The sequence below is a fragment of the Rhincodon typus genome, chromosome 15 (assembly GCF_021869965.1).
Source record: "Rhincodon typus isolate 14 chromosome 15, sRhiTyp1.1, whole genome shotgun sequence".
In the NCBI taxonomy this organism is placed as follows: Eukaryota; Metazoa; Chordata; class Chondrichthyes; order Orectolobiformes; family Rhincodontidae; genus Rhincodon; species Rhincodon typus.
The window spans coordinates 41,872,498-41,895,964 of NC_063346.1; the positions used below are offsets into that span (position 1 = coordinate 41,872,498).

Genomic DNA, 23,467 nt, shown 5'->3' on the forward strand with positions numbered 1-23,467 from the left:
CGAAGGGCCTGTTTCCACACTGTAGGGATTCTACTCTATTCAAACATGGGCAAATGAGTTGAATGCCAGAGGTGAAGTGACCGTGATTTCCCTTGACATCAAGGCCACATTTGACAGTGTGTGGCATCGAGGTTCCTTAGCAAAACTGGAATTCATGGGAATTAGGAATAAAACTCTCCACTGGTTGCAGTTATACCTGGCATGTAGGAAGATGGTTGTGGTTGTCGATGGTCAGTCATTTCAGCTCCAGGACATCTCTGAAGGAGAACCTTAGCCCAAACCATCTTCAGCTGCTCACCAACGCCCTTCGTTCCATCACAAGCTCAGACGTGGGGACATTCACTGATAACATCACAATCTTCAGCACTATTCCTGACTCCTCAGCTAGTGAAGCAGTCCATATCCAAATGCAGTAATACTTGGACAAGCTCCAGGCTTGGGCTGAAAAGTGGGAAGTTATACTTGCACCACAGAAATGCCAGGAAATTACCATTTTAACAACACCCCTTGATATTCAATGGCATTATCATCACTGAATCCCATACTATCAACATCCTGGGGCTACAATTGAGCAGAAATTGATCTTGAATAGCTATATATATACAGTGGCTATGATAGCATGTCAGAGGTTAAGACTACTGCAGTGAGTAACCTGACTCCCCAAAGCCTGTCCAATATCTAATAAGGTCAAGTGAGGAGTGTGATGGAATAGACCCCTGCTGTCTGGTTTAACACAGCTCCATCTACACACAAGAAGCTTGACACCATCCAGAACAAAGCAGCCCATTTGATTGGCGCCACGACCACTCCCTTCATCATCGACATTCAGTAGCAGCAGTGTGTATCATCTACAAGATGCACTGCAGAAACTCACCAAAGATCCTTAAGCAGCACCTTCCAAACCTACAAACCCTACCGCTTACAAGGACAAGGGCAGCAGATACATGGGAACCACCACCAGCTGCAAAATCTCCTCCAAGACACCCACCATTCTGATTTGGAAATAAATTGCTGTGCCTCCAGTGTTGTTGGGTCAAAATCCTGAATTCCCTCTCTAACAGCATTGTGGGTATATCTACAGCACAAGAAATGCAGTCGTTCAAGAAAACCACTTTCTCAAGGGCAACTAGGGACAGGCAATAAATGCTAGTCCAGCGCCACCCATGAGTGAACAAAAATATTAATTAAATTGAGAAAATTTCAAGAGTGAAAACATTTGGAATATTGTGACAGATAAGGTAATAAAGGTAAAAGGCAGTATACAATTATTATAAATATGATGGGCAGATTAACATGAGAGGAGTGAGATAATGATGAAATGCCCTTTCTTTCATCTCTAACTTTTCCAAAGTTCTTAAAACTAACTAAACTGTTTCTCATATTCCTAAATTAGGGAACTGTTAATTAGCATCAAAATTGTAAACTTCCACATACTGGAGGGTAAATTAAAAAAAAACGTTTTCACCAACATACACAAATTTACCAATGATTATAAACCAGATTTTTTGAAAAACCATGCAGTTACAAATGGTAAAAAAGGGTTAGCATGCTACAAAACAAATCATGTATGGATTCTAAAGCAAGTCAAAGAGGCGTACTTATGTAAAGTGTATCACTGCACTTCTACCTTCAGTTTCTTCATGCAGTTATAAAATACACCAAGTCTGGAATTCGGCTTTGTAATGATATGTTGTAAATTATACACATTGATGCGCATTCTTCTAAGAAAGAAATGTCATATTCTGACAATCTGTTTATGCTTTCATTGCAACCTGGTATATACATCAACACAAATTATTGTTTTGAGATTTTAGTGATCCTTGAAAAACAGCATTATAAATCAGGAAAGAAATGTTTGTGCTTAAAATGTACTTTGTACTGCATATTGTACTTGGAAAGGTTTGTGAAGAAGTTTGACTTTTACTACATTAGATCTTCTGGCCACTGTTATTCATGTTTAATAGATGTATTGTAATGATAACTACAAAAGTCACCCATAACTTTATGGTAACATTCATTCTAAGGCTATAACTTGAAAATTTAAATAATGTTTTTAATTTTTCATTTATATCTTAAAATATGAAGTTTCTGTAGTATTGAATAGTCAAGCAGTGCTATTCAAAATCTACGAAACTGAATAGAACTTTATCCACACAAGAATTAATAAATTGAAGACATGTTCAGACTGTTCTTCTGGCATAAGAATATGATCCATCTCAAAGCTGCATGAATAAAATATGAAGTAACTTACAGGCTTTCATTACCTAGAATAAGCTAACTAAAATGACCAACTAGGAACAAATAGAATATAAATAAATGGCAAAGGAATTTAAATAATAAAGAAAATCAAAAATGTTACAGTAAACATTGGATACTCATAGCACTTATGAACCCCCAAGTTTTAAAGAGAAGTACACACATTTCATTGGTAACACGTAGATTTTTTTATCTTATAAATTTGCTAAAATAGACAAATAGGTTTCAATGGACAGCCTTACCTCCTCTTCTGTGATAAAATCAACTTTTGCAGAGACATCTTAGAAATAGTTTCAGTCTATCTAAAAGGATAAAAAAAATTCAAACAAGCATGTCTATAACACATTTTTGAGAAAATGTTTTAACAATTCTAGTCGTTCATTTTATGATTTTTTTTAAAAACATAGTCTAGGTTAAAAGTTTTGCACTTACCTGTATTTCTTCTCAAGAGTCTTGACGTTATCTAGAACATTTTGGTGCACTAAAGCTGGATGTGTGAGGTATTAGATTATTTTGGTTAACAATTTTTAAGATAGAGCTTCTCATCTTTATGTACAAGACTGTTGTACCCAGCTGAGATCTGATGAAGCTCAAGCAGTGGCAGGCCAAAGTGACAGGCAGGTACAACTATCATTTAAACCGTTTTTTTTTCCTAATCAGCCTGTTCAGATCTACAACTACGTTTTTTTTTGTGAGGCAAATATTCTACTACCTGTGATACGTTAATTGCTACATCTACTATCCAGAGATGCCTTGTATGTCTTTGTTAAAGAATTCCTAGTTCTAAATTTTAAAATGTAATTTACACATTTAGGTGTAAACAGTTGGGAATAGTAGGAATCAGTAAATATTTCCATACATCCAAGTATTTTATTTGAGGGATTTTGAAAGATAACTGGTATACAGCTATATACAAAGCATAATCACAAAAAAGAGAAATTTACATTTCTAATTAGAAAGTGATTTGTTACAATGATACTTGCTCTTCATTATAACTTTCTAAAATAAGTACTAAGCTATACAAAATTGACTCAAATATCTAATGCATTTTCTGTTATTTTAAATAATAATTTCTTCTCCCTCTATCAATTTGAAAGTGAAAGATGTGTCAAAATGAGTAAAATTTCGAGACAAGGGACACTGTCTAGATATTGCACTTGATGGCTTATCTGCATAACAATGCCACTTCCAGCCTGAAAAGAAACTGATTGTACTTCTACAGTAATTAATGACTCATTAATTAATTAATGACTCATTACACAGATTGCAACTTTCAGAATGTATGAAATAACATCAATTTGGTTCAGTAATTCCATATACTTACATACAAAGAGAAATAAATTAAATGCCCCAATAATCAAGACTGCGTCACAAAATAGATAATGTTTGGTACATGATTGTTGATCACAATTTTATTTATGCTTTTACTGCTGTTGCATACCCATGATTACTAGGTAGAACCAGTGTGATAACTATGCTAAAATCTTTAATATGTTAAGCACTGTACAGAATACTGGTAAAACAAACATTTGGTTCAGGACTGCCATACATTAACAAGTGCGTATACGTATGTTACTACCCATCTCTATGATCAACGGCAAAACAGTGATACATATTTATAATTAATAGACGATGTCATGAAAATTGTATTTGGTTACCACATATGTTTAGAAGATTACTTCATAGCGATAATATTTGATTCCTACAACTATAGCTTCGCCAAAATAGAAATTATATAATTTAGTATGTTTGTTTCTGACTATGTATTCAATTGTTATATTGACAAAACAAATGTAACAAAAAGAATCAAAGCGGTATTACGTTTTGGTTTAAAATGAAAAGCTTGTTCATTCATTCCATTCAATAAATACTTTCCAATATAAAAACAACAATCAACATTCAATTAATCAAGCAGAATTACTTTTGGTATACAGATTTTCGGAAAACAATTCATTTTGTTCGGAAAATACGCTGTCAGTCGATCTGATCGCCGACCAGGGCTCCTCTGATCTTCGCTTTGTTTTACGAGGGCTACACAAACTATGCTTTCCAGCATTTAAAAACTAACACCGCATCTTCTGTATCTTTGGTGGACGTCAATTTTGTTTTAAACCCAAAAGAAAAGCGCTGACGCCTTCCAAACAAAACAAACTGCCGATTTTCGGGTCACGAATTCCACATCAAGGTGTAAGTTTCTTCTGACGCTGGGCCCCTTGAGCTGGTGAAAGGAGCACCAGAGTCCCAGCTCCTGAGCATTCGCTTACCTAGTGTACCGCACTCCTTACAGAGATAACTGCGTGGCAAGTAAAACTCACACCTTATTTCCAAGGTTGAACATAACTGCTGGCTCTCCTGTTATCGAGAATCCCGTGAATGTTTACATGTTACTAACATACCCAGCTGAATAAAACTTCAAATGTCCCAGTGAGAACATTTACGGCACGTAACCTTCTTTATTTTTGTTTTTAAAAATGCAGATCATTTATAAACACGATTCGATAATTAATTCCATCGGTTTCGATTTCTTTGTACGCCTGTGCATTTTCCAACCTGAAGCAAACGGTTAGTTGCAAACATGCACGAGGGGGAAAAAGAAAAATTAACGACTAGAAGTGATGGTTTTAAATTCTTCGGGACCGAAAATAAATGCAGCAAGTGACTCACCGCTCTGGTCCGGTGCTGGATGTTCGCTTTAAAGACGGTAATTAGTTCTGGAGTTCATCTTACCCCACGGCAGCGAAGGAGAGCAGAGATAAAGCCCCACTCCTCCTCCTCCGCCGCCGCCGAGGTCAACACCAGCGTCTCCAAGGGTGACGGGACGGTGCACAACCCCGCACCGTGCTTCCGGTCGCCCGGCCCGCTGCCTTGACAACCAAGACGGCAGAAGCGGATGTGATGTCAACACGTCCGTGGCGGAGGTGGGTGCGGAGGCAAGACAACCCACCTCTCCGACGACTGGCTGAAAGTCGATGCAAATCAGCGACCCTACGAACCAATCAATGGGAAGAATCAGGTCATGCGCTGCCTCCTCCCACCATGGCTCCAGCCACCTCGCGTTGCACTTTGGGGATTTGTCGCATTTTTTTTCCTGTCGTGTGAGAACTACAATTCCCAGAACACATCGCGCTTCACAGGTACTCCTGTCACTCAAGATTCCCTGAAAGTATTTCGAGAGCGACGCTACCTGCCCAGTGCTGAGAGCGGCTCCTTTCGCTTTGCTGTATGCATAATACAAACGCAGGACGTTTAAAGCATGGAAATAGAAAAGATGGCCGTTTAACGAATTGGGCAGTAACATCGAACGCTGTTTAAGGTGGTATGATGTGCAGTTGCTGTGTCCAAGATGCAATGCGCCTAAATTAAATTTGTTTTGCGAAGTGCAGAAGAATGGATACCCCTTCACAGAATTTATAGATTGATCGTGAATAATTTTAAAACTAAGTTATATTTGCATTTTGTAAAGTCCAGTAAAGTGGGTGCGTTCATGATTTTATGAAAAGAACACTTATTAGTTAAAAGGAAATTCATTGAGCCAAGCATCTGGACAAATACACGTGTCCAATGTCCAATGTCTATAAAAGTACTGTGTTAAAATACATTTTCATATGTACGTTTTTGCAACGCCCACATTTTGACATGTTTCTCTGCTCGGCAATAGTAGTGGTCATTCGCCTGGGTAAATACAGCTTTACCAAAGATGATTTCAGAAAGATGTAGAATTAAGCCTTTAATCCACGCAAAAAAAGTAATTGAAAGTAACAAAAACGGATTATAAACAGATGAAAGCAAGAACAAATATCTCAATCAACCATTAACATGGAATAATATTATCAAAGCACGCATTGTACAGTAAAAAAAAGACGTATTATATTGAGGGGCCAAATACGACATTCAATTCGCTGATTAATTTCGCAGGGTAAAGACTTTAGAAACTATCGATTTACGAGATAGCCCGCTGAGATATAGGCTTGAGCAGGATAGCTGCTCTAAGCAGACAAAGAGAATTAAATAAACCGGGATATGTTCGTGTCGGGAAATATATCTGGTGGAATCAAAGGAGATTACATCCGTTGATCGGCAGGGATTTATCCTAGTTCATATGGTTTTAATCTGCTTTCGCTTCTACCCTTTTATGAGTTTGGAGAGGGGATACCTAGTTCGTTTATTCGCTTATATCCACCAGTAAATAAACACTTTGAGCTTAGAGTGTGAGAGACAGCGAATCAGCTGGTGTGTACTACAGCGGAAAGTGACACTCCTCTATCGATTATGAACGGTCCAAGCAATTGGTATTATTTAAGAGTGATCTATAAAACACCATAAAACCTTGCGCTATGTGTACAGTTCAATCGGGCCATATTTCAACCGTCCTCACCACCCCCCACTCCTGCACCCCTCCTATTTTAAGATCAACGCTTTCACACCTGGTCGGAGGCGGCAGGCCAACCTCAATAAGGCGTTTACCTCTGTCGACACGGATAACTGTTACGTTTCCCACACATATTAATGTTTGAAATGTAATCTTCACATGGCTCTTCGGTTACAATTGGAGGTTGATGGCAACAGGGGGAAAATGAATTAGTGGTAATCTTTATTTCAATAGGAATTCAACTTAGCACGAAGCTGCTTGAAGTTTATACCAGATACGACTTAAAAAAAACAAGACAGGCGCTCTATTCGCTCTATGACCGGGAGCTCTAGAAATCAATGAATTAACAATTTCAAAATATCGATGCCCCTTCCCGATCAGCAAAGTATCGGGATTTCCATCAGAAAGCGAAGAACACAAACCGCTAAAATCAGAAATCTGCATTCAAAACAATAACAGAAAATGCTCCTACGTACTCAGCAGGTCTGACAGCATCTGCAGGGAGTTAAAGCGGGTGAACGTTTCGTGTCATACGAAAGGTCATCGACTGGAAATGCCAATATAAATTTCTCGTTCCAAAACCATATTAATCTGGATATACCACTTTAAAAGCGTGAGGGTCCTTGTATGATTTATTTTATTTATATTTGATAGTACATACCATAAACAAAGTACCATGCTTTCCCACCTCAATGTCACATCAGTCAACTCTTTCCAGATGTGATTAGAATCTTGATAAAATCCTAAAATCCTAATTAAAAGGCCCTCACCGATTCTCATATCGGTGTATGAGATGGATATGAATACTCTAAATGCAAATATACAGTCAAGTCTAAAAATGTTTTTCATAATGTTAGAACCTAATGCATTGGTTATGGGATTCCACCGTGATGATAGAAGGGTTGTTAACCAATCTAAAATAACTTAAATAAGTGTAGGCCTGTACTAGTCAATCATAAAAATGTCCTTCCATTAAAATCAGTAAAACAAATCTGGAGTTATTATACGTGCAGAGATCCTGACTTTTGTCTCATCCTAGATTTCTGTCCCAACAGACTAAGGCTGGAGTAGAAGCACCAAGTTTGAATGCTAACACATTGTTCCTGTTATTCTCATTTGATACAAAAAGCTGACTTACTGTCACAGAGTCTGTAGCAGACTGTTATCAAATCTATCGGTAACATACATCTTTAAACCAGGTTTGGATCCAGTGTGTCCTCTTGCAACTCTCCATCTGCAACAGTGTTTATAAAAATCACTAAGCATGCCACATGAAAATTACAAAGACACAAATTACATTTTAAGACTGCAATAATTTAAATCTTGCTGAGACTGTAAGAGGAAAAAAAACCAAGAATCATGGTTATCAAAACCCACAGCCAGCAAAACCAAAATGCAGCAGCGAATGTGGTACATCAGCATATAATCAACTATAGTGCTACACAACTCTACAACAGTTAGAGGGAAGACCTGCAATAAACATCTTTCAGATTTTCCATTAAAATATAGTTTGACCAGGAACAACGGTCATCTGAAATTCACACACTGCCTAAAACTTGTTTTCTGTTTTTCATAGAATCATATAATCCCTACAGTTTGGAAGTAGGCATTTTGGCCCAGCAAGACCACACCGACCATCTGAAGAGCATCCCACCCAGGTGCGCCCCACATCTACGCTATTCCTATAACTCTCTACTTGCTGTGGCCAATCCACCCAGCCTGCTCATCCCTGGACACTATGGGCAATTTTGCAAGGCCAATCCACCTAACCTGCACATCTTTGGACTGTGGGAGGAAACCATTATACCTAAAGGAAACCCACACAGTCGCCTGAGGGTGGATTCAAACCCATTGTTGTTGTTCAAAATTGTTCAAGAAAGCTGAAGTTCTTAAGGCTAGAGGGATCAAAGAGTATGAAAGCGGGAAAAAGATCCTAAGCTGGAAGATCAGACATGACCATGTTGAATGGCAGAGCAGGCCTGAAGTGCCAAATGGCCTATGCGTGTTCATATTTTCTATGTTTCAATGTTTATTATCTATTTGCTTTCAAGGAGTGGAATATATAGAATGGTCAACAGTGCAGTAAAGTAGAAAGAAAGCACAGTTTGGATGACTGATGTACAAATTTGACACACAGGGCAACCAGTGTAGGTTCAATATCATTGAAGAAATAGGCAAACATAATTGCAAGTGGAAGATCCGTGCCTGGACCATGCTTACTTGCCCTTCTCTGACCTTCTTTTGAAAATCTTAGGTTTTTTATATATGCTCGTGAATATTATGTTTTAAACATTGATGGTTGAAAATCTACCATTTGTGAGAAAATAGTTCTTGTTAAAAGAAAACTAATCTCAAATCAATAATAAACTTCAGGGGCTTACATTAGAAACAATAAAACCTAACATAGTAAAACCTGGGTGCATTTACATCAATGCACCTAAGAGTTTTGCCTCTATGTCTCTTAGCATCCTTGCTGACGACTGTATAAATCACAGAATCACAGAAGCATTATGGGCTGAAGGAGGCCATTAAGCTCATTGCATCTGCACCAGCTCATCAAATGAGCATCTTTACCCCATGCTTTATCCCCATACCCTTACAAACTATTTCTATCTAAACAGCCATCCAATACCCTCTTGAATGCCTCAAATGATCCTTCCTCCACCATACTTTCAGGCAGTGCATTCTAGACTTGAATCATGCATGTGAGAATGTTTTTTTTTCACCTTGCATTTGCTTCTTTTGAAAATCACTTTAAATCTAGGCCTTCTTGTTCTTGTTCCTTTTGCAAGTTGGAATTGTTTCTCCCGATCCACTCTCTCCAGCCCATTCATGAGTTTGGAAACCTCTATCAGATGTCTTCTTAGTCTGCTTCTCTAAAGGAAAACAGTCCTAATTTCTTCAATATATCCTCATTAATTTCTCATCCCTGGAAGAAATCTTATAAATTGCTTTTGTATTCTCTCCTATGAATTCATGTCCTTCCTACAATGTGACACCCAGAATTGTACACAGTTGTTTACCTGAGGCCTAACAAGGATCTTGCAGAAGCACAAGATAACTTCATTGATCGTGTACTCTACATCCCTATTATTAGACTTCAGGATACTGCATCTTTTATTAATTGCTCCTTTACCTTGTCCTGCCACCTTCAGTGATCTGTGAAAATATTCACCCAGGTCTCTTTGCTCCTGTACCCCCTTTAGAGTTGTATCCCTATTTTATATTGTCTTTCAATATTCTTCCTACTGAAGTGCATTCCCTCACACTCCTCCGTATTGAAACCCATCGGCAACACACACCCACTCTACCAACCTGTCTATATTCCATGAGCATTGTGAAGCTCTATGGCTTTATTCCACTCTCAGAATTGTCACTATACTGATGCTTTCTGATATCTGCTGGAAATACTAAGCCATATCTTCAAGACAAATTATTGCTCCTCAGATTATAGAACTTTGTTTAAGTGCACAATGTCCTTAGCCTTCAGCTTCAATTATTCATTCAATAATTATTCAATTATTAAATGACTATATGCACAGTCATTTGTGCATACTATTATAGCTTTTAAAATACAAGTTTATTTTGCTAGCGAATTGTTCTTCATGTTGTATGTGGTCACTTGATGATTCTAAATTCATTACACATTGGGACACTTCAGAGATTTGTTTCACCAAGCCACCTATCGGCCGGAGACTGCAACTATTATTATGACAGGTAGCACAGCATTTTGAAACTGAATGGAAGACGTTGATACTGCAATTTATAATTATAAATGTTGACAGGAAACATAATCAAAATCATAGCACAAAGGTAGGTGTGGGCAGGATATTTTAAATAATAATATACAATGTATGAAATTTTGAAATAAGGTCCACATCTTCTCCAGTGGTCCCTGTGTTCTAACCTTCTGAATTTTAATTGTTGAAGCTGTAACATGTAAGTCACAATGTTATTTCACATGTGTCTTAGCACAAGGGAGTTTAGTTACCTTTTCAGATATAGAATAATATTCTGGGTTCAAAGAGAATAATGTTATCAAGACCAATCTCAACGTTGCTCTCTTCCGTGCACCATATTCCTATAGTCTCCTCTGGATTATACAGATTTAAACAACATTCCCCATCCCCCCCCCAGAATAGAAACTTAACACTTATATGCAGATACTTTTTTCCCCCAGAGTAGTTGGCCTCATCATTTTTGTACAACTAATTAAAAGGATGCTACACAAATAAAAGTTGAATGATCTCTTAATTTTAAGAAAATAGTTCTAAAATTAAATTATAAAAGAAGTTTTAAGGCTCTAGTTCCAGCTATCAACCTCTTAGATGTCACCTAATGTGACAGCATAGAAACAGTTGGAAGGTCAGAGTGATAGTAGCGGGTATGTACAAAGGGCACGCAGGAAATCTAAACAGTTTATTAGTCTGAGGACAGAAGATCCACACACAAAATTTACAAATAAGCCCAAATTCAGATATTCAGCAAATCAGCCCATGTTGATGGAATGCAGGACACTTGTGTTTCCAATTGCACTTTAATGCTCTTTTCTTTTTATAGTCTGTATATTTTGTACTTTATTATAGATTATCACATATATTATGTGAAGCCAAAACAATATACCCATAACTGAATTGGATATCATCAAAATATCAACATCTATGAAATGAAAATTTTCTTCAAACTTTGCCTTCCTAAGGACGTCCAACTTTTCCACTAAATGAGACATTTTCCTGAAAATCAGTTTATTTCCACAATCTAAATTTCTAATAACTCAACCTGTTTCTCAGTTTATGAAATAATTAGATGACAGGAGAAATGTTTTTCTATACTTTCAAAAGTACTTATGTAACCCAAGATGAATAGATTTTGTTTTAATACTCCAAAAACTGCATGTCAGAGATTTTATTTTATTATGCACTTGAACTTGTGTCTATTTTTATAACAGTAATTCTTTCCACACATTTTATGCATGCATAGTCTCCACATTGTGCTTTATTATCTCCTGCCATTGCTCACTAATGGCTATTACTCTCTCGTGTGAATTAGTGGCCAATGGTGAAAATTAGCTTCTCCTCCTCTTCAACCGTTATGTGCTACATTTATTACCAAGGTTTGAATGAAAGGAGAAGTGGGTGTTTGTGTGTAAACAACTAGAGTTTCAATGTCTGAACTGCAAATTATTTCTCTGCACGATTTCAGTAATTATATATTTTTGATCCTTCATTGAGTCTTCATTTTGTGTTAATGTCATGGACTGAATTGGCAGTTGCAGCCCTGACAAATATAGACAAAATTAGAATTGATTCATATCACCCCAGAAGATTCCAGATATATACAAATAGCTCATAGCCTGGAGTAACTTCAGGAAAATAACATAATCTTTGGGTTCAGGCGGTCGTTAACATTTTATTTTCTCGTATATCCTCGCCCCTTTCTCCAAGTTGGGCAAGGCTCCAGGAGACCCAACCATCCTCCAAAAACTCCCCCAAATGGTCACGTATTCAAATATTACAGTGGGTGATGGTGACAAGTGACTTCATAGCCCAGGCCCATCCTGGTTTGATGCAAGGTTCACTCACACACACAGCTCCAGTGCAGTAACACGGCTTCTGATCGCTGACCAGGACTGAGAGCACGGCCTATCCCCCTCACCTCCTCTCTAATCAGGGTTAATGAAGCCAATGCCATTGGTCCTGAGTGGGAAGCAAACTCTGGACCTAGAATTACAGAACGGTTACAGCACAGAAGGAGGCTATTTGGCCCATCACGTCTGCACCAGCTCTGTGAAAGCGCAACTCGCCTTACTGCCACCCCTTCGCCTGTTCCCTGTAACCCACTCTGATTACGCTATACACTAGATAATAAGCCGAAGGCAGGCAAATGGGCTGTTGGACTGTGGGGTTGATAGCATATTTGAAATAGGCTGAACCCTAGATTAAGAAGTCATAAATGTAAAATCTTGTTTCCATATGACATGGCCCAGTAAATGATTCGGAAAAGACTTACGTTTCCATATACGATGGCAACACACCTGTAACATGGTAAACATGTATCATCGGACGCAATAGAATTGTAATTACTAGCGAGCAGTGAGTCGAGAATCGATGGGAAGGTTAGAAAAGGTACTGTGGGAGTGTTTGATTGGCAGACATTTCCAGTAAGATCAACATTTGTTCCTGATTATATGTGCTATGATTCGCTAGGCTTCTGTCACGTATAATATTAGCAAACTTTAAGTGAAGTTGCTGGAGCCTGGTAAAAGATTGCCATCCAGGGGCCGGCGCACTTGAGCCTTGAAGTGAGGCTTGTGTCGAAAGAGAGAGGGAGAGAAAAAAATACAGCCTCTCATTAGGTTGGTTGTGGCACCCCATCAGGCTGCTGCCTTTCTTCTATTGACAACACCCTGATAGGAGGAGCTGCGAGTGCGTAGAAGGCGTCAGAAACCCTGAATTTCTAACTTCCAGCTTGCAGGACCTTTTCCAAGCAGCTCTATCGAAAGGAAAACTTCTGCAAGTAAACACTGGCAGAGTCAGCTGCTGAGATCAGCGCAGAGCCAGACAATCTGCCGGTGCATGACTCCAGCTCACAAACTCATATCAGAACTGTGGAAATAGGGGGTTGATTCACGCACATACACACATACACACAAAACCATAATCTTAGCCATGTCGTATCCTCAGGGCTACTTGTACCAACCGTCAGCTTCTTTAGCTCTTTACTCGTGTCCAGCGTACAGCACAAGCGTAATATCGGGACCCAGGACGGATGAACTCGGGAGATCTTCTTCGGGATCTGCGTTTAGTCCGTACGCCGGATCGACAGCGTTTACAGCTCCTTCCCCAGGCTATAATAGCCACCTCCAGTACGGTACAGACCCGACCGCTGCTTTCACTTCCTACGTGGTAAGTTCTGCTTTCTGGACACCATTAAAATGCATTCATAACTATTGCGGAGTACAATGGTGTCTCTTTCAGAGCATTTCCGAAAAGATCTCAGCTTTCTCTTTGCAAACTTTTCAGTCACCACAGTTTGTTATTTAATGCAATTTGATTCCCGTTCAGAATAAATTTGGCGAATTTGATTTTTTTTAAAAAAATGCTTGATTTTATTACACTCTAGAAAAGCTCGCAGCTTTACTTTTGTTTAAAAAAATCAGATAACAGGATGTACAGCTGGATGCGTTTGGTACAAAATGCGATTTTGACGGGTGTTTGTTGTGTCTTAGGGCTCTCCCTATGATCACTCGACGGGAATGGCTGGATCTATAGGATATCACCCGTACGCTGCTCCTTTAGGTTCTTATCCCTATGGTGACCCAGCTTACCGAAAAAATGCCACCAGAGATGCCACTGCCACCCTGAAAGCCTGGCTCAGCGAGCACAGGAAGAATCCTTATCCCACCAAAGGCGAAAAGATCATGTTGGCCATTATCACCAAAATGACTCTGACTCAAGTCTCCACTTGGTTCGCGAATGCCAGGAGGAGACTGAAGAAAGAGAACAAGATGACCTGGACTCCCAGAAACAGGAGCGAAGACGAGGAGGAAGAAGAGAACATAGACCTGGAAAAAAACGACGATGAAGAGCCGCCGAAATCTTTAGAAAAGGGAAACTCGTCGGAATCAGAGACAGGTAAGGATTAATAATTATTTTACTGAAATCATTTCCAATAAGGACGCGAAGTTGATTTGAGTTTATTATCTATAACGCGCACACTTGCAAATAACAGGCTGATTTTCGTTTGAATTGTAATTTTCGCTACACATGCAGTTAAAAGACCCTTTTAAAATGTTTTAGATACTGCCTCGAAGCAACAACATTTAAAAGGAATGCAGAAATTAAATATCAAATAATTTTGACTTCCTTTGAAGCAGACATAATATAGTTAATTAGATTATAATCATTTTCTTTTTAAAAATACATTTTCGCTCAGAATTAGTTTGTTTTTTTCTGTCTTTTTACACTTATTCAAACAGGGAATCAGAAAACGAACATAGTAGAAATCGCCTGTGAAAGATTTGAGGAACAAGATCCCAGCAAAGAAAGTGGGCAGATCCTTTGCGATTCGGAATTAAAAGACGCAGAGGAAAGAGAAACCATTCACTCCCCCAAAGCCACTACTTCTTCTCTGGTTGTGCCTCCTGGAGCTGAGCTCTTACACGAAAGCAACGACCCTGAATTGGAAAATGCACATACAAACCGAACTCACACTCTTCCGAGTAACACAGCGAACTGCAATGTGACTTCAGTCATCCATTCCCCCCCGGCAACAAGCTCCAAGCCCAAACTCTGGTCTCTGGCGGAAATCGCCACCTCGGACAAGTCGAAGGAACAGAGCGAGCTACTACAGAGTGCGTGCCCGGGTCAGGGTTGCGGCGTGTCGGCCAGCGCCTCGTCTCCGTCCCGTTCCCCTTGTCCTTACCCGAACAGCGCCGTGCTGGGTCGGCCTCTCTACTACACCTCGCCCTTCTACACGGGCTACACGAACTATGGCAGCTTCGGGCACCTTCACAGCCACCACGGAGGTAACAGCACAACACACTTCAGTTCCAATGGATTAAGCCAGACTGTCTTAAGCAGAGCAGAGGCTCTGGCAAAACTCTGTCCGGAAGCTAAAACAAAGAGCCCGGCACAAATAGATCATTGCAAGGACACATCGTCTTATGATTTGAAGAAAGGTATGTCCAATATTTAATACTGGTTCTTCGCCGAATTTCTGGACACTATTTATTATTTGGCCATGGCAAAGTATTTTCCGTCAAGATGGCATAAAGTGACACAGATTTTTAGTTTCTCATATGTTCGAAACGGTTGATGCAAACTGTTCAAAATGTAACATCTGAAATGAATGTCTTAACCAACCACGGATTAATTTGTATTGAGACTAATTCTGTATATTTAATGTAGCGGTTTTTTTGTATTTAAGAAAAGGATAATACACCCTCTTTGAAGTAAATTATGAAACGAGTGTCCTGTACAGATATTATTGTTGTTCTTTCGTATAATATATAAACATATCTAATATAAATCTGTGTTTTTGAAATGTTTCCTAGTTAAGATAATGGCAAATTAATTTAAGACGAAAGCTGCTTTCTCTAAATGTGTGTCTAGGAGGGGGAGGTTTTAACAATATACAAATTAGCCTCTATCAGAGAGAAACAATAAATCCAAGGGCCGCTGCTGAGCAAAATGTAAATATCGAATTAAAACACAGTTTCGGCTTCCATATCCAGGCGGGCATTGCTATTTGGCTTGGTTTGTTTTGTTGTCAAAATGTGAAGAACTTTTATTTTCAAAGAAAATTAATTCCAGAGAGTGTAGCACTTTCACTGTGCAGTTCGGGGAGTGCAGGAACTGGCTAGAATAATAAGGCTAAAACTAAAGTGCCATCCTTTAACCTAATTACATCCAATCAGTGTCGTGTTTTATGCAAAGCAATCATCTGGTGAACTTTGCTAATGAGTTCGATTTTATGCCAAATTTAGTCCTCATTACTATCGCAAAAAAACACAGCAGTGCTATATCTGAGGCAGAGAGAACTGAATGCATGCTGACATCCATACAAGATAACCTCGCCGAGATCTTCTCACCCCACCCCCACAAGTTGTGCTCGTTTACCATGTAAATTCGCTTCATTCTCCGGTATTGGCCGCAAGCTTTTCTTAGACTTTTTTTTCGCTGCTCATATTTCTTCTACCTTCAATGTTGCGATACTGGAACCCATTCAGTTAAGTGTTGGCTTGAACTTTTCCCAGATTCGCAGGTAGGTGTCACACTTGTTCCGAATAGAAAACCATCGTACTTTCAACTAAGTGCCAAAAGACCTTTTCTAAAAAAAATTAAATAAAATCGAATAGCACTCCTTGCAACATTACCCTTCCAATTCACAAACTACCGATTGTCAACTTAACACCAAACTTTACAAAAGGGAGGTAAAACAACCCACATTACTTGATCTGAATCATTTCACTCCAGTCAATGCCCTGAACATGTCGCCGTAACTCAAAGTGTGATACGACGAAAACCAGAAATTATTTTTTTGTGGAATATTGTTGTCTGTGTATGGGGTTTGCTGGACGTAGGAGATTTTAAAACAAAATTTGAATTGTATTTTTGTAAGAACTATACACAGAGCCTTTACTAATTTATGCGGCTTTTTTTGCAAAACAATGGAATCGGAAATATTTGTAAATAAAACCTCAGCCTGATTTTTCCAAATGCAACGTGATGCTTCTTGTTTATGTTTTTGAAGAATTGATTCAGCCCGACTATCCTAATTACAAGATCAACAGATTGAGAAATTAAATATTAATGACAGACCCCTCCAATTCTTTCGCTACAGGAAAAAAAGGAAAACGAGAAAACGAGCTCATTTATAGTGGCAATTAAACTGAAGATGTCAACCTCCCTTTCCCTCAATTGAATTTAATCAGCGAGCGCATTAAATATTGTATAACAACTCCACGTTTCGACCTAATCTACGGGTAATTTAAAGTTAGCTGTGTGGAAACGAACTGATGTAAATTTTGTACTCGATACCTATATATTTTGTTACTGTAAAATTACTCATACTATTTGTATTTACAATGGTCTTTTAGCACAGAGAATACAGGAAACGCTTGCTTGTCAGGCTTAATCGAACGCCGGCACATGTGTTTCACATATTCAACGAATTTTCCAACCAATTGCAATTATGAAACATCACAATTTGGATGTTTTCACAATTAATAACTGAATAAAAAGCCTTTTAAAAGAAATTGTCGCAGTGAATAGGGATTGAACTTTCCGTTTGCATTTCATCATAATGCACAACACATTTAGACTGTTACTTGTCATTGTTCTATGATTCACTCAGAGCCTATATTTCGGGTATTTCTCAGCACTCGGTATGTTTCTTTAAAAAAAATAGGACGCACTTGCGTATACATTGGACAGAATGTTATTTCAAAATGAGGCATTTTTCCGATGCTATGACTGTGATTAGATGCCTCTGAAACAATCCTCCAGTCCTTATTAAATGTAAAATAGGAAGTACATTTGAAAACATTTAAGAAAAGCGGCTTTATTTCCCAATGCTCATTAAACTCAGATTCTCCAGGAGTGATAAACGATGGGTTGCCATTGATCGGATTTAATTCCACCTTTCTGGTATTTCAGTAAATTGTCGTTAAGTGTGTCAGAAGGCGAGCACAAATACCCCTCGTAACGATACTAATATGTTCAGAGTCACTCGGACATTCAAATCAGAACTTCTATTTTTATCTGGTGCTAAAGTGTGAGCTGCACTGGCGTGATTGCAATATATCATCAGGCAGCACCATAATTATTAGTTTCCCCTCGCCTCCTTCTCCATCTGGATTTCTTCAATGTATTTTTTTAAATATACAAAAATAACATGCAGCTTGAAGTTATGATCAGTTTCAAACAAGGAACTAACAGTAAATTATTTTATTTCACAAAATCTATACAAATTAGTAGTGTGGCTATGGTGTCTATTTTAGGAATTAAATTAATCTTTACTTAATTTTAAAGGATCAGTGACTTACAGATGGTATTAGTCTTAAGCTGATTTTTATATTTTTTCATAAAGAAATGATCTTTTCTAAGTTACTCACGTGCATTATCACAGATTTACAAATACTATATCCAATATTCTGTACACTGTTAGAATATATCAGTACCAAGCGCACCAGATACTAGTTGCAGTTACCTTGTGGTTTTCACTGAATTATATGGGCTTTAGGGGTTGGCGACCAGCGTGGAATTTGCTGTTATATAATCACACACACCAATCTTGTCCCAAGGCAGTCTTCATATTAAAGAGGACTGATAGCCGAGTACATTAATATTTACCACACATAATTTCACTATCCTTTTATTGCTGATCCTTTCTACTTAATTTAGAAATGAAAACAATTAATGTTATAACTGCTATTGAGTTCAGCAAACTTCTAAACCTGACTGTTCAGAATATGGATTATTTGACGGCAGCTTTCAGTATACCTTGCACAGTACCCTCATGAACAGACATGGCGTGTTCCTTAGGTTCGCTACGCATATTTTCACACATATAACTGCCTTCAGATGTACATACATACATGTACCCCTGTATGTATGCTCCCATTGCCTGCCCAAACCTATTTTATAGCTATGGTTAATACTCACCAGTATTTTATCTGCTCCATTTAAGTAAGATCAAAACTAAACAACTTTTGTGACGGTCTCTTTACAATGAACATAATTTAAAGTTTTTAAACGGAGTTCGACTACACTGTAAACAATGCAATATAATCTTTTCCGTACCCGTTCTCATCCTTCTTCCCAAAGCAAAAGACTCAATTCCTTTTACACAAATTAATGTGAAAGAATTGCCTGGAACTATTGTGACTTTGAAGTACCTTGCATACTCTGGTGTTCATTGCAATTATGTAAAGATGCTTCTTGTATCAACCGTACCAAACGGCGAAATGGATCTGCAGGCAATTTAACCTGAATACAACAGAAGTGGTAGAGATGAAAATATAAGTTCTGGTCACTGGTACAAAATTGGAGAGTCCTCTCTGAGGAATGGAAAGTGAAGAAAATAATGAATCTGGTGTATAATGAAACCTGCGAAGTGTTGAACGAACACATTTGCTTGAAACACATTGATGCATGTAGATATGCAGACATACAGGTAATAAGAATCAGCCTGTTGGGGGGACACTCATTTGTTAATGTATGGAAAAACAAGAAGGTGAACTTCAATATACTTCCGTTTAAAGTAGTAATGCAAGAGGCGAGCAAGTACAAGTCAGCGTTTGTATTACCACAATGCGGACTGAAAACAGAAGCAAAACCCTGGATGTCTCTCTATCGCACGAGTAAAGCGGTAACGGACCAATGGACCAGCAGAACATTGAAACGTTACTGAAAGTTCTGGAACTAAACTGCGAAGGTGATTTCCACATCCAAATGATTCTCTTCCGTCCTAAGGTGATATTCCTTCCACACGCCGCAGTACGTCCTTAATTCGCCCCATTGACTGGCAAGAGGTGAAATGTCTGTGTCCTCTAACCAGCCGTGAATTCCTGACATTCCTCCCCTTTGCATGGTCAAAAAGAAATCTGTAGAGTAACAGCAAGCGGACAGTAACTGCATTCAGTCCCAGCCATGCAGAGAGAGAGAAACAGCAAGGAAAGAAACGTCAAGTATTACAGTTCATTTCTTCGCGCCTGGCAAGTAATACGGTCAAAGAGTTAGGATGGCAGTGAAAGCTTGGGTTCCCTTACCCATCTCGGCTAGACGTCTGTTGCTGAAAGTAATAGGCCAGTGACATTTTCCATCCTACTTGTGCGGGCTAATTCTAGCATCATTGTCAATGAAACAAAAAGGGAGTTTATTTGTAATCAGGATGGGAGGGGGAAAACACATTGTTTTTAGAGACAACCTACTACTTTTGTTTAACACAGCCTTACATGCATTAAAAAAGAGCTTGTTTTTTTTTCTCGGTGTTATTTTTAAACGAGCTGAACCCTTCTAGAGACTGATCGCCAGTGGTTACCACATTCTTGACCAATCTTCTTAAAAACTGAAAACTCTTGATCTTCAAATGTGCTTCTCTGTCTTACAATCCGGCCTCTTGAAACAAAATGAATGAGTTCCATCAATATATTCTACGTGCTCTTACACGATGTTGCATATACTTATGGTTTCTTTACTAAAGAATAAAATTGATGTTCGAAGCAGTTCAACTCATTGTCAAGGGATTCGTGATTTACTGTTAATGTGCATAATAATTACAGAACACGATGAGCTGCTTAATTACCAACGCAATGTGAAAATAACAAGGAAAGTCTGTTATAAAAGTGCCCAGTCTTATTCTACACGTAGTCTTGTACTACACGTGAGAAAAAAGCCGACTTAAAACACGAAACTCAGTCGGCACGTGAAAACACTTTGACATTTTGTTGTTGCGTTTTTCAAAACAGTACGAAAAGTGCAGTTGAAGTTGTTATGCAAACTTGGTACAAGAGACTTTTTTTTGTGAAGCTGTTTCTGATTTGACCATACAGCCCGTCTCCCCACAGTGTTAGCGTTTAGTTGCCTATTTAATCTACCGCCGCCGTCTCCAAATAAACTTCAGTATCCGGAGAAGGTGAGAGCCGATAGCTCTTGTACACTCTTGTCTGCGTCAGAGAGCAAAAGGTGCCGTTTGCACACTACATAAATAATCATTTGGAGAAAAACCTAAAAAAAGTCTACAAATCGAGTCCATCTGGAGCTGATCGAGATGATCAAAGGCCACGGTTTGCTTGGGCTAAAATGTTAGTCTGTCTGTGTCCTGCGAGCATATTTTAGGAAACTCGTTTCTGTACCCAGAGAAAGAGAGAGAAAAAAAAACTCCACTGATCCCAACCCTTGACATGAACCCAACAGGGAGACCGCTTTAAGAAAGCATACAAAATACATTTGTAGGGAAAAAAATGGGATGGCGAACGAGACTTTTTTTGTAAACAAATGCCAACTTTGTTTGAAGTGTTGGCTGGCGCCGCGGATGGGAACATTGTGCTGACTGCTAATGAATTGCAAGCCTCTGCATTGCGTATGTCAGTATAGTCCTGTTAGTGTGGTAATGAATGGATGGTCATCACTAACGTGAGTAAATCAAATTATATAGCGGAGAGTTAATAACTTCTTCAACTGTTTTCCTAATTGCTTTAAAATGCCGCGTGCAAGTACATACAACTCGGAGACCCTAGACTTCTTGGAAAACCAACAAATTTTAATTTTAAAAACTCATTTTATGTGCACTTTATATCGGTCTCTCCGGTTCAATTGAGAATGATATGCAATGCAAATAGAATCCTGGTGGAGAATTAGTAGGGTTGCAATTATATTAATGCATATTATTACTCAAAATAAAGACCAACCAACAATGTAAACACTTTCACGTTAAAACCCGTAATTGATATCTGTGCATAACGCGATCGCAATTAACCCATTGTTTAAGCGTCAAGTTTTAAGTCACAGAGTATCACGAGTTTTACTTTTTTACAGTAAGTGGTTTATTGGAGAACAATATTTTTTGCTGGTTTTTAGTCAAATTGTGAAAGCTGTGTGACTAGTTGTGTGTGTATCCGCTTGCTGTTACATTGAACAAAATAATTAAGATGATATTTTTAACCTCGCATGTTTTGACTGAAAGATTAGAGGGAAACAAATCATAAGGGCTGTGGAGCTCATTATGGCGCTACATAACAACTTCTAATGGTTTATATGGGTGAGTATTAAGGCGTGTCGACCACACATGTATAACATTGCATGTGTGTAGGTTGATATACAAGTAAAGCGACTTTGGAGGGGTTTAACTTCGCCACAAGGGTACTTTATCGGCTTAAACTGTCACAGCAAAAACACAAGGTGGTGAGGTAGTACAGATCAACCACGATCTAATTGCACGGGGAAACGGAGTCGATGGGCTGAAGGCTCTGCTCCTAGTGCTGTACATAGATTGAGTGAAACTTTTTTTAAAAAAGATGTTATTGCCTCATTATCCACGCCGTTTGAAATGGTGGGGCTGAATCTGTTGGAAGATCATGCTGGATGCAAGCTTCCAAGAGCGTCAATCTCTAAGGGATCAAGAGTGAATTTGCTAAGCTCCTTTTATGCTTTACTGTTAAAGAAGTATTCCAAAATTACATACCAAGTTGCTGATTTTATCTGGGCTTGGCGTCTTTCATCATTTCCTTCTGCCTTATCAAGTCTCTGTAGATATTTTTGTTATCGCTCGTTCTGTTCTCGCCTATACTGTAAAGGAGAAGAAATGTAGTTGGATTCCAGATTAAAAAGAAATAAACCAGTCTGCCAATTCATTATGTAATAGGAATCTATTGACAAACGAGGTGATACGTTGTTAATTATTGTTATTATCCAGATGTACAAGTCAAGTTCTACTTTCCCGGCTTGCACAAACAAACCACTAGAGGCACTGACAAGAATCAGGCTGCCACTTCAGAACAACGTCAATTCGGTTAAAAAGTGTAAAGGGAATCCTATTATTTGACCTGGTTAGATTATTGCTAAGGACATCTGTGACTGGCAGTTTACCAAGTATTACCAGAAATATAACCGGTTATTCCCACCATCAAATACAATATGCTAGTTCCTATGAGCCACTTTCCCTCCTCCCCTCTCATTCTAGACACCCAAAAAACAATTGGCAGAAACGCAGCAATCGAGAGAAAACAGAAGCGATTGCAAAGCAAGTGGCTGTTTTTGAATTTACCTTTTGTGCGCGTCTATAAGCAATCTTGTGGCATTTTCCTCACAAAAAGGGATTATAAAGCGCCACCGGCGTGGGATCAGGAGAGTTGGACTGGAGTATACTTTTCAGTGGAATCGCTGAGGGGATAAGGTCTTGCTTTATTTAATCATCAAATCCCGGGAATGAAGCTCTTAATTAATTATGGGCGCTAAAAATTCAGCCCAGCTGTTTCTTTAGCTTGGCACTGGCTCGAGTGGAGAAAGACAAATTCGGGCTGAGAACTGCTAGAGCATATTCAGCATAAATCACTTCCTAATGATACTCCTTAGTGAAAATGAACCTGCTAATGACGGATGGTTTATTGTCCTCTAGATTTCTATACTCTGTACAGTACAGCACAGTCCAGCCGAGTTGTTACCTATTAACGATTTTGCACTTCTAAATGTTAAAAGCCTTTTAAATATTTATGATGAAATTGTAAACTGACCTAGATGTGAATTGCCACTATATGATTTACAACTGTATACAAACCTATCCAAAGTAGAGAAAAAAATTTAGATAACACACAAGGTTAGTGAAGCAACAGTCCACATT

The 23,467-nt window shown here is 38.6% G+C and overlaps 1 protein-coding gene and 2 long non-coding RNA genes across 6 annotated transcripts in view; 1 reads left to right on the forward strand and 2 right to left on the reverse strand.

Moving 5' to 3' along the window:
* Positions 1 to 5,135, reverse strand: part of LOC125484927 — a 93,537-nt gene extending 88,402 nt beyond the window's left edge. For all 3 annotated transcript variants that reach the window (XR_007263718.1, XR_007263720.1, XR_007263719.1), the window contains exons 1-2: positions 4,921 to 5,135; positions 2,499 to 2,558 (exon numbers count right to left, since the gene is read on the reverse strand). This is a non-coding gene — a long non-coding RNA (uncharacterized LOC125484927). The remainder of the gene's footprint in view (positions 1 to 2,498; positions 2,559 to 4,920) is intronic.
* Positions 5,136 to 13,133: 7,998 nt separating this feature from the next.
* On the forward strand, positions 13,134 to 16,017 carry irx5a (iroquois homeobox 5a). The gene is made up of 3 exons (XM_020521928.2): positions 13,134 to 13,530; positions 13,854 to 14,259; positions 14,604 to 16,017. The coding sequence occupies exons 1-3, from the start codon at positions 13,294 to 13,296 to the stop codon at positions 15,320 to 15,322; spliced, it is 1,362 nt and encodes a 453-aa protein (XP_020377517.1). The 5' UTR covers positions 13,134 to 13,293; the 3' UTR covers positions 15,323 to 16,017.
* Positions 16,018 to 16,341: 324 nt separating this feature from the next.
* On the reverse strand, positions 16,342 to 22,995 carry LOC125484928. 2 transcript variants are annotated; one of them, XR_007263721.1, is made up of 3 exons: positions 22,895 to 22,995; positions 22,313 to 22,416; positions 16,342 to 16,456 (listed from the first exon to the last, which is right to left on the reverse strand). It is a non-coding gene; the product is annotated as an uncharacterized LOC125484928 (long non-coding RNA). The 2 variants fall into 2 exon arrangements; XR_007263722.1 differs by lacking the exon at positions 16,342 to 16,456 and adding an exon at positions 19,558 to 19,733.
* Between the last annotated feature and the right edge of the window lie 472 nt (positions 22,996 to 23,467).

Coding starts and splice junctions, on each gene's coding strand:
- irx5a (XM_020521928.2), top strand. CDS start 13,294: ATGTCGTATCCTCAGGGCTACTTGTACCAACCGTCAGCTTCTTTAGCT. Junction 13,531..13,853: donor CTGCTTTCACTTCCTACGTG/GTAAGTTCTGCT, acceptor GTTGTGTCTTAG/GGCTCTCCCTATGATCACTC. Junction 14,260..14,603: donor CTCGTCGGAATCAGAGACAG/GTAAGGATTAAT, acceptor TTATTCAAACAG/GGAATCAGAAAACGAACATA.